The 11,988-nt window shown below is 43.9% G+C and overlaps 1 protein-coding gene across 3 annotated transcripts in view; it reads right to left on the bottom strand.

The window, feature by feature from the left end:
- Nucleotides 1–976: 976 nt before the first annotated feature.
- Nucleotides 977–11,988, bottom strand: part of sympk (symplekin) — a 117,063-nt gene continuing 106,051 nt past the window's right edge. For all 3 annotated transcript variants that reach the window (XM_059951382.1, XM_059951380.1, XM_059951381.1), the window contains exon 26: nt 977–2,118. In XM_059951382.1, coding sequence (XP_059807365.1) covers nt 1,819–2,118 — 300 coding nt within the window. In that variant the 3' untranslated portion in view covers nt 977–1,818. The remainder of the gene's footprint in view (nt 2,119–11,988) is intronic.

Genomic DNA, 11,988 nt, shown 5'->3' with positions numbered 1-11,988 from the left:
ATCTTGAAGTGGGGGTGGAGCTCAGGAGGATTAATGGCGCCCAACAGCGACTCCTTTGCTTGCATCTTCGGAAACAGCTCTATTTCTACCTTTAATATCTTTATTTTTCCCATTCAGTGTTACGCGCAGGCTTCGGTTCTTTGCAGGATGGGACCCGTTCTCGGGGTTCTATGACTGGCCGCTATTTGACATGCCAAGGGTTTGGCCTGAGTGTCTCGATCGTGTTCGGAAGCCTAAGATCTTGGGGCTCTGGAGACAGGTGGATCGAGGTCGGTGTCATGGCTGAAGATGTGTATTGTTGGGGAGGCTGGAAAATCTTTTGCTGTGGGCCCGAAGACGCGAGGTCTTTGCAATTTTCAGACACAGAGCTTGAAAAACATGACAAAATGGACTTTTAAGATTGTAAACCAGCGGGTTGTTGTTATGTCTCCTGCTCACTGTGAAAATGGGAGACACCTCCCTCTCCCTTGCCGGGGAGAGAGAGAACCTGTGGGTTGTCGATTTCGGATGAAATGCGAAGCTTCTGGGATAACTGCAAGGTCTGTGTCTTCGCTATCGCTTAGCTCACACTTGGGCTTGGTGATTGTACCGATGTGCGTTTATTTTTGCTTGTGGGTGGAGGGGGAATCATTGCTTGTTGCCGCTTACACACGGGAGGGAGGAGCTGGGGGGGGGACTTTGGGGTTCTCACATTCAACTGCCGTTCATTCTTTGGGGCACTTCTCTGTTTTTGTGGATGTTTTGTGAAGAAAAAGCATTTCAGGATGTATATTGTATACACTTCTCTGACATTAAACTCGACCTTTGAATGTGCTACAGTAGGAGATGACACCGGGTTCCCCTCCTGTGGCCACTTTATTAGGTACGCTCCTAAACCTCGTAAAATAGCCTGAGTGTGACATCAGTTGTGTCTGTACAGACACAGAGCTGCACTAAGTAACTCCCTCTCAATCTGAGTTTAAAATCAGACACTAAATTTTAAATACATGTTGCCAACTCTCCAAACTTTAATTCATTTCATTCTTACAGCTTTAGATGTAAAACTCTCCAGCCCACTGCACATGACAGTCATATTACACAAGGTCAAACAGCCATACTTAAACACTTTGAAATAAAAACAAAACATTCTTAGTGGAAGTTCAAAGGAAATATGAACAGGTTTTGCTGAATGAATACCAATCAGAATGAAATCAATCTATTACATTGGTGGAATTGCTTAAGTCTCTGAACACACAGTAAACATAGGAATTCTGAAGAGAGCTCCTTCCAAATTCATCTCCGATTCCAAGATAGGCTCCAATTTCCTTGTTGCATAAATACAAGGAGAATAGGCAGTCTTCTTTCTCCCCATCACATCAGTGGTGCTTCACATGAGCTGCCAGAAAATGGGATGAGTGTTCAGAATCGGTTTGCATGCTTGGATAATATCAAGAACTTGGGTTCAGCAACTGGGCAGAGTGAAGTAAAATATGTGGATCCAATTCTAATTCTGGGCATGTCCTACAGTTGGAAATGGCAATACTGAGGGCTAGCACAACTGATGTGTACTGGAGCTACTGGTCAAAGAAGAGACACTGCTCTTTCCTCAACCATTACTAAACAGTGACTGGTTATTTAATTATAGCCCAATATGGACCTAACTAGACCTTAATAAAAAAATTGGATCAAATCCCTGGCACAACTCCTGGAACAGGAAAGTTCAGTGACAAACTACAGCTTTCACTTTCCTTTGAAGAGTGAAACTTTTATTTGTCCTTTTAAGCTTGTATTTTGTTACTAATCAGCTTGCATACCATGGATATGTACCACGATTCGTTCTTAACTGATTTTCCTCGCAGCAGATTTGCGTTTGGTGACAGGCTGTTGATCGCTGTCTCCTGCTGCCTGGCACTGCTCAGATCCCTCGCCATTCTTCTCAAGAGCCGCGCTGGACGGATCCTGCCCGGTTGCCTGTTCTGGGAGGCTGGCTGATTGCCCGCTGCTGGATGTTGGCTCCCCCTCTGCCACCGGTGGGTCATCGCGGATCAGGATCACCTGCTCCGTGACATCTGGTGCTACCAGCTGTCCTACTTCATGGAGCAGTGGCTGTTGACCAGTTTGTTCATTGGCTTTTGGATCCTGTTCCGAAAGCAAGTTGGAGAGATGCCAGTCAAAGGGCAGCTTGTTCAACCACCACCCCCACCTCAACTCCCCAATCAGCAGAAGCAGCTTGTTTAGGACAGCAACAGTGCAGACCAGGCTTAGCATAATATCCCACCAACACGCCCATCCTGCCACCCTCCCTTCTTCCAATGAACACCCCCCCCACTTCCTACCACCTCCTCATACCCCACCACCCAAAGCCTCCCTCACCCCCTTCCCCACAACTCCCTCCCTCTCTCCACCCACCACTCCCATTTAACCCCACCGTATTCCCCACACCCCACCAACCCCATCTCCTCTCCTCTCCTCCACCACACCCCCAGCAGTCCAGCTCCACCCACACCTTCCAGCGGTTGGCCAATAAGACAAAGGAGCAGGATGAGACCATGTGGTTCATCTAGTCTGCTCCACCATTCCATCAAGGCTGATTTATTTTCCCTCTCAACTCCATTCTCTTGCATCTTCCGCATAACCTCTGATGTCCTTCCTAATCAAGAACCTATCAAGCTCCACTTTAAATATACCCAATGACTTGTCCTCCACAGCCATCTGTGAAAATGAATAATAAAGATTCACAATCTCCTGGCTCACTGTTCCCTCTAAGCTGCGTGGGTGCATTTTAGTTCTGCGCAAGAACTAAAATGCTCCCACACACATAACTTTTGTTGCTGTGCAGCTAGAAATTTCTTTCCATATGTTAACATAATTTTGAAATTATGCTAATATAATTATGAAATATCCTGCAATTAAACCAACCTTTACTTTGAAACATTTTAGAACTTCAATGTACTTACATTGTCAGTGTTTCAAGTTACAACTGTTACAAATTGCAACAATAAACACAGAATGGAATTCAATAGCTCTGCTAAAAAAAAGCATTGAATGCTGACACCATCTAGTTAAAATATTCTTTTGCCATTGCGCACGTCAGTTGTTTTGACTGCCCATCATCATTTACTTGTATTGTGAGTTGTGGTTTGTGTTTGTTTGGTGTGAAAAATCCTATATTCTGACATTTTAGATCAGCAATCTTTAAAAAAAATCAATTTTTAAATTAATAACTGTTAGAACAAGGTAAAATTTCATTTCTACAAAATTGTTTGCATGACTGTACATCAATTCATTCAAAGTGTGTGTAACCACTTGGATAATAGATTTCCTGACAATGACCAGCAAACTTTTGACCCTGTTGCTATTATAAATGAAACCGATTTTGAATTTGGAAAACAGAATGTTGTACAACTGAACTACGACGAAAGTATTACCTCAAAAATATCTTAACAATATTGTGGGTTCAAATTTATCATTTCTGGGAAAGTTTAATTAAGATGTTGATATGCTGAGCTGTGAGGAAGAATTTGAACCATCAATTCTTGTTGACACTGTCGAACATTTCCTAGTGCTGACTGTGAATGTGAATTCAATCTTATGGATTCATTCAAATGTTAATCCAGAAACAGACTAGAAATGGAACATTTGGATGATCTAATGACAATTAAGATGCATCTTTCATCTGGATGGGCAATTAATCTGTACAGTGTTTATAGACAATGGACTTGTAAGAGAGATGAGAAAAAGTTTATGAAACAGGTACTGTATTTCATTACACCCTTCAATTAATAAATAAAATCAAAAGTACGTTCCTCCCCCTTTTCTTTCTTACAAGGCCTTTGGTCTCTTTCACCAATCAACTTTCCAGCTCTTTACTTCATCCTTCCCCATATCATTATGTATTCCTCTATCCCCTCCCCCCACCTTTTAAAATCTGCTCCTCAGCTTTCTTCTCCTTTGGGTTTCGGCCCAAAATGACAACGGTGCTCGATGATGCTGCCTGGCCTGCTGAGTTTCTCCAGCACTTTGTGTGTGTTGCTCGGATTTCCAGCATCTGCAGATTTTATCTTGCCTGCAACTCAGATGGTCAGCAGGTAAAACAATGCAGATTCAATGTGATAACCCGTACACTGCAACTCTAACACTCCAGACGGTGTGGGTGGCACAGCAGGTAGGGCCGCTGCCTCAACACACAAGAGACCAGTTTGCTCCTGACCTTGGCCTATTCACAATCAGGGACCTATACACAGAAAGGTGCTGGAAAAGGGGCAGTAACATCATGAAAGATCCTACCCATATTACTCGTGAACAGTCTGTCCCACTCCCATAAGGGAGGAGACCACATAGTATCGGAGCATAAAAGTTGCAACTTGCTATTTGCTAGAGAATGAAATCTTAGGAATGTAGAAGACATTAATAAGAGGAATAAGAGTGTTAATAAGAGGAAGCTAAGAGATGTGGATTATGTAGTCTGAGTTTGCTATTTGCTACGCATGTATCCAATTGAATGTAAAAGACAATGGTATGGTAATGAGAGGTAGCTGAGATGTTTTGCTTTGAACTTGTTTGCTGTGTAACCAAAACTATATAGTCAGCCTTGATGTAGCTATTTGCTATGCATGTGCCCAATTTAGTAGGAGAATGAAATCTTAAGAATGTAGAAGACAATGGTGTGTTAATGAGATGTAGATTAACACACACAAATGAGATGAGATGTAGATGTAGCTAAGAGATGTAGATTAGAACATGGTTAAGTCAATAGGTAGAAACAATAGTGGCGGATGTACTTGTGATACGCACCTATAGACCGATTGGCTATGCTAATGCAACTAAACCTGGAGATTGCTATAAAAAATGCTATGTACAAGGATCGGTGGGCAATCAGCGACTAGCTCACTGACTGTCTCAGCTTTGATTTGCAAATTAAAGTTTAATACTTCTTGAAGAATCTTCTGCGGGAGATTGCTATAAAAAACGCTATGTACAAGGATCAGTGGGCAATCAGCAACTAGCTCACTGACTGTCTCAGCTTTGATTTGCAAATTAAAGTTTAATACTTCTTGAAGAATCTTCTGCATCTCCTGGTCGTTTGTGGGGCACGAGAAACCACGACAATATTGGCGACCGCGGCAGGACCGGAAAGAGACCCATGGAAAGGAAATGGCAGATTGGGGACGCTTCCCAGTCCTCTAGGGACCCCCACAAAGCTGACAGAATTAAGAGTGCACCCAAACAAAAGGTAAGTGCTTTTTGCGACAAATTTAGACTAAGAATTGGTTTTGGGGAGGTGTCTCAGAAGTGTGTAACCACTGCCGAAGGGTCTCTCCGGTCCAAAGAATCTGGCAGAATTGGGGGTTAACAGGAGGCTCAGAAGATTGATCAAGAACACTGCAGTGAGGGTAAGTACAAATAAGTTAATAAGAAGTTAAAAATTCCACGTGGTGTTGGTAAATCTCTGTGGATACCGCTTCGTATAAAACGAAGGTCTGAACGGGCAGGGAATGGGAAAATAGAGAATATCCTGGTGGATACCTTATCTTAAGAGATAAGGGTCTGAATAGACGAGGTGCAAAGAGCAAGTTCTGTGGATACCGCTCTGAATAGAGGTCTGTACGGGCAGAACAGAATAGGAAACAAGGACAGTCCAATATATAGTTTAAAGCGCTGGTAGATAGATGATAGACTAGGCATAGAATTAGAGTAAATAATATTATCCAGTAAATGAACTGTGAATCTCTGAAATACTTTAAAAAGAGGGAATAACATGACAGGTAAAGGAACGGCAGTAGAGATTCTGAGCAAAAAATTCCCGATAAATAAATATGAGATCACAAAAACTTCAGAAAAATGGGAAAAAAGAACCAAAAACCTGGTCACAAAGTGGCCAAGAGAAGGAACGTTTGATGTAAGCTTGTGCGAAGAAATGGAGAGACTAATTAAAAATTACAAACCAAAAGATAAATCTAAGAAAAGAGGGCAAAAAAGAGAACGAGAAATGTGCTAAAACTCTTCAGAACGGAGGGAGAAAGGCTGAGGAGGACAGGTAGAATATTGATTACAAGCAAGGAAGACACTAAGGTGCTGGAGAAACAGCCTGTTAGAGAGAGAGGAAGGTACAGTGAGAAGCTGGCTTCAGCTCCGCACCCGGATGCTTAAGAAACAGAAAAGCCCCCTCCCTATAATGAGGAAGGAACCCCTAAGCAGTGCCCCTTGCTGACGGGAACAGTAAACATACTTTAGGAGAAGTACAAGTTTGGGATAATAAGGAGGAAAAAAGACAATACGAGAAGGAAAAAGCGGCGATATGGAAGGAGATACAGGCAGAAAGGATAAAGGTGGAACAGGCAAAGAGAGAAATGAAAGAAGAGATTGAACTGATGAAATACTTGAGAGAGGAAAAGGAGTCTGAGGAGTATCGGTTATACCATAGAAATAAACAGACTAGAAAAGAAAGTGGCTCATCAGGGCGGGAAGAGATGAGGCATTCAAGAGGAAGTGGAAAAAAGATAGGAGATGAGAGTCTTGGAGAAACACAAGAGAGAAGGGAATCAAGCACGAGTAAGGATCATGAGGAGTCCCTGCCACAAGTGTACAGACACGGACAGGAAGAAAGAGAAGGTGACTCATTGGAGGAGCAAGAGTTAAGTGCAGAGAGAGAGGAGGGGAGAATTTGTGGGGAAGAGGTAGGAGGCAGAAGCCTAGAAGAGCAGGAGGCGGCGGTAGGGGAGCGACTTGTGGAAGTAGAGAGAGAGACTAGATAAGTTACTGAGTGAGGATTGCCAGAGGAGATGCGAAAAATACTCCAGGGGCCAACCAAGTATTGAATCAAGACAGAAAGGAAGGACTCCACAGGGAGACCGAGGGAAGAAGAGGACCCTGGAGAGATTTGTGTGGGAGGCAGTAAAGACATACCCTGAGACAGATGGGGAGTCAGGCGAGGAGGAGAGCCAGGTCAAGTGGGAAGAAGGAGGAAGAATGATGCCGTTGTTAGTTAAAGAATCAGGACAAGTGCAGTACATCCCTTGGGGATCCCAGGACCTAGAAGGGCTGAAAAACACTCTGCCCAATCTACATGAAGGAGCAGGGAAATGGATTAGAGCCTTTGAAGAAGAAACAGCGGGACGATTATTGGCCATGGGAGATTTGAAGGCACTATTGATAAGGTTGATGGGAACCTCCAAATTTAACGAACTAATGGAAATGGCTGGCATAGTAAACTCCAACGACCCGAGAACTGATGGAGACGGGTTTGACAGAGTGAGGCAGAGGGTATGGCAGGCCCACAGGAAGGTTTATCCACCCAAAGTGGACCCCAAAGCCTTAAAGGGGGATCCACTGGGAGACACTGAAAACCCAGCAGCCTACGTAGAAAACCAGTTGAAAAGGTGGAGACTGGAGACTGAGCAAGAGGTGGAAAATAGTATGATCAGTTCATCCAGTTCGATGGCAGTACTCGGACCAGTGGCTGCTGGCAGCATTTTTTTGCTTTTCTCTTTTTCCTTCTTTTTGAGTTCTTCGAGCTGCATTTGTATTAACTTTCTTTGCACCTCTTTCTGCTGCTCAGCCAACCTTCGTTTGTCTTTCCGGTATTTCTCAACCGCATGGAGGAACTGATCATACTGTAAGACAAGGGCCGGAAAACCCCATGCCAATAATCAACCTCTTTGGAGGAGCATTCCCACAAATGCCCTATCAGGAACAGACTAAATTCAAACAGCCCAGATAGGACAGGAAGTCCCAAGGAGGAGGACAGAGGAGCTATGGGCAGAGGGGACCAGTGAGGAAACGGGGGGAAAAAGAGGTAGAGAGATTGTGCTGGGAATGTAATCAGCCAGGTCACATGAGAAGAGATTGTCCGTTTACACCATGGCCTGTCACACACCAGCAGGAACCCATAAGAAGGGAACTAAAGTTTAGCCAAGGACCAGCTCCCACAGGCCTAAGCGGACCTGTGAACTCCTATGCGAGGTATTAGGGGTACCCCGAGAACTCAAGTGGGAAGGAATATTACCCAATGATAACAAGGGAGGCAGACGAGGAACCCATTGTTCAGGTTATGTTAGAAGGGCAACTGACACCAAAGATGATAGATACTGGAGCCACGTACACTTGTGTACAGCCACAGTATGCCCTTCACCTTCCCATGTCAGGGAAGTCTATTAAGACGGTAGGGTTTTCGGGAAAAACACAGTTGACACAGTACATGGCTCCAGTGCAGTTGAGAATGGGAAATAAAGGAATTGTTTTGCCGGTGCTAGTATTTAAAGGAACTCCGATTAATTTGTTAGGCAGAGATGCCTTATTGAAACTGGAATTAAAATTAGAATGCACCAGAAATGGGCTGAGTGTGGAAAGAGCAAGGGCTCAATTGATAGTGCGAGAAGACAAGAAGGCTAATGTCTTTTGGATAGGAGACATCGCAGATCAGATTCAGGAAACCTGGGAGAAATGGAAAAAGAGCGTGCAAGCTATATTACCAAAGGCGGTAATGCCCAAATCTGAGCTACATTGTACAGTGATTTTTGACGAGACTCAGAACAGGGAGTTACAGGAGAGATGGCACCTGGAGGCATGTACCCAACAGCACCTGGAAGGGGAGGCTGTGATAATTGGAAAGCAAGGGGCAGCTTTACAAGTTAAGTGGAACACCTTTTTAGAAAAATGGTACAGGATACCGGAGGCTGCGCCCCACGTAATCTTGTTGGTAAACAAAGGATATCAGTCTAAAGACTTAGGACCCTTAGTTAAGAGTGCTGAAACTCTAACAGTGTGGAGGAAAATCACGCCAGAGGTGTGAATATCAGAAGACAACAATTGCATTAAAATAATGGTAAGTGTAGATATGGTAGGGACAGTGAGAGAGGTCGAAATAACTCCCCAACCACACCTGCCCTTGCTGGGAAAGGAAAGAGGCCAGCAGAAAGATAGAAGGTTAGATGAGTTGCCGTCTATTCTGTGGTCACAGCATGACACGGACGTAGGGAAAATAAAAACAGCTAGTCCGGTGGAAATAAGGCTGAAAAGGGGAGCAATTCCACCCAGTAGACCACAATACCCTCGAAGACCAGAAGCAGAAGAGGGAATAGTATCGACAGTGCAGGGGTTGCTTGAAATAGGAGTGCTTAAAAGAACAAACCGTCCATGCAATACCCCGTTGCTGCCGGTCTTAAAAGCAGATAAATCTAAGTGGAGATTGGTGCATGATTTGCGAACGGTAAATGATGTGGTAGAGGACTGGCCAGTGGTAGTCCCCCAACCCACACACACTTTTGACTAATGTTCCACCAGAAGCAAGTTACTTTTCAGTGATTGATTTATGTTCGGCTTTCTTCAGCATTCCTCTAGTCGACCAGTGTCAGTGTCTGTTTGCATTTACTTACAGAGGTGCTCAGTATACCTATACCAGAATGCCGCAAGGATTTAAACATTCACCACACGTTTTTAATCAGGTGTTGAAGGCAGAGGGCATGCCATTGGAAAGTACATTGTTACAGTATGTGGATGACCTGTTGATTTGCTCCCACAGTAAGGAACACTGTAAGCAGGACACTATAACTCTGTTAGAGAAGCTGGCGCACGGAGGACATAAAGTATCCAAAGAGAAACTGCAATTTTGCACACAGCAAGTGGAATACTTAGGCAGGGTAATATAAAAGGGAATGAAGGCGATAGCACCAGATCAGATTGAGGCAATAACTAAGGCCCCAAAACCCCAGACTGTAGGGCAGATGATGACGTTTTTGGGAATGACAGGGTACAGCTCAGATTGGATAGGAGAATATGCTGAGATTGTGGCACCTTTGAGAAAGATAATGAAAGAAGCAGGACATACAAATTTGAAGAACGGCTTACAGTGGAATGAAGAGGCGGAGATAGCTTTCAATGCTATTAAGCAGGAATTGCAGTCAGCACCAGCATTAGCTTTGCCTGACTACGAGAAGGTTTTTCATTTGTATGTATCCAACCGACAGGAGGGTTATGTCACAGTGGTTCTAACACAGGAGACAGGCACAGGAAAAGCAAATCAGCCGATAGCATACTACAGTACAAGACTAGATGAGGTGGCTCAGGGGTATCCACCCTGTTATCAGGGATTGGCGGCGCTGTACTATGCATATGAAAAGGCATCATCTGTAACCCTGGGCTATCCTGTGACTCTGTACACACACCACAAAGTAGCAGAATTGCTGGAAAGAGGGAAATTTGTGCTGACACCAGCCAGGATAGAGGCGTATCAGATGCTATTGACATTTCCAGATATAACTATACAGAGATGCACTACCAGTAATATAGCCGATTTTGTCCCTTTGGGCTATGAAGGAGAACCCCATGATTGTGTAGGGAAGACGATGACATTTGCCAAATTGAGAGCAGATTTACGGTCAGAACACCTAGAGGATGCAAATAAAAAGGTTCTGTTCGTAGATGGCTCTTGTTATAAGGATTATGATGGAAATCATGCAGGGTTCTCAGTAGTGCAGCAGGATCAGTCGAGCTATAAGATTATTAGGATGGAGTCCTGTCCCCAACCGTGTTCCGCCCAACTAGCGGAAATCAAAGCCCTGACAGCTGCGTGTGAAACGATGGAAGGTGAGAAAGTAGACATCTATACTGATTCAGCATATGCCCATGGAGTATGCCATTTGTTCAGGGCAGTGTGGAAGCAGAGAGGTTTTAAAAAAACAGTGGAGATCCCATACAACATTGTCAGCAAATTCTAGACTTAATAAAAGCCATAATGAAGCCTAAAGCATTGGCTATAGTAAAATGCCAGGCACATAAAAAGGGAAATGATGTAATAACAAAGGGAAATCAAGCTGTGGACGAGGCAGCCAGAAAAGCTGTCATTGCCCCCCAGGTAAGCCTAACTCCAGAACCTGTGGTAGAGGACCTAATTGAAATACAAGGTAAGGCAACTTTGGCAGAACAGACAATGTGGAGATGAAGGGGGGCCAAGCAGAACTCGGAAGGCTTGTGGAGCATGGAAGATGGTTTGTTGGTAGTGCCCACCCCTCTACTGACGATTCTGATTGTAGAAGCGCATGGGATTGACCATTGTGCAAGGGGGGAAGTGATGAAGAAAATAAAGAAGGATGGTTTTTGGTCACCTTATTTACAGGCTTCAGTGGACTTTGTCTTGTCACAGTGCGAGGTATGCACACAGAATGCAGGGTCTGGACATCAGTTATTTGACTGGTTAGAAAGTAGACTCGGAGGATGGGGAGCATGGATGACTAAAATGGCAATAACTGTCAGTATTGTATTGTTGAGCTGTGTGTTTGTGCTGTGCAGTTTTCTTCCTTGTCTCAAATCTCTTGTAGTGCGTGCTGCAACCAAACAATTTCGGATGCTCGTGGCAATTACTGAAGCAAGCTTAGTGGAGAAAGAAACACCGAAAATGTATCGTTACAGCCTACAACACCTGCAGGATGAACAAGAGCAAAACGACAGTGTGGGAGTAGATTGTAAGGGCTTCTGAGTCTTTTTCCCTGTCTCAGGTACAAAGGGACAGGTTTTTGGCTCAGCTGCCCAGGGTAACAGGGAGAGAATACTTTGAGGTCTTGGCGCAGAAAATTATAGTTTAACCCGAGATTTGGGAATAAGTGCTTGAGTTTATTGGGGCTTTTGTGCGCAGACTCTTAGTCTTCTTTCTCTGTGTGAGACCCTCTGGGTCTCAAAGGGGGGATATATTGGAGTATAAAAGTTGCAACTTGCTAGAGAATGAAATCTTAGGAGTGTAGAAGACAATGGTGTGTTAATAAGAGGAAGCTAAGAGATGTGGATTATGCAGTCTGAGTTTGCTATTTGCTATGCATGTATCCAATTGAATGTAGAAGACAATGGTGTGGTAATGAGAGGTAGCTAAGAGATGTTTTGCTTTGAACTTGCTTGCTGTGTAACCAAAACTATGTAGTCAGCCTTGATGTAGACTATGTAGTCTGAGTTTGCTATTTGCTATGGATGTACCCAATTTAGTAGAAGAATGAAATCTTAAGAATGTAGAAGATAATGTTG

The sequence above is a fragment of the Hypanus sabinus genome, chromosome 26, assembly GCF_030144855.1.
Source record: "Hypanus sabinus isolate sHypSab1 chromosome 26, sHypSab1.hap1, whole genome shotgun sequence".
NCBI lineage: Eukaryota > Metazoa > Chordata > Chondrichthyes > Myliobatiformes > Dasyatidae > Hypanus > Hypanus sabinus.
The sequence above is the reverse complement of the archived record's forward strand: the minus strand, read 5'-3'. Positions and strand labels throughout refer to the sequence as shown.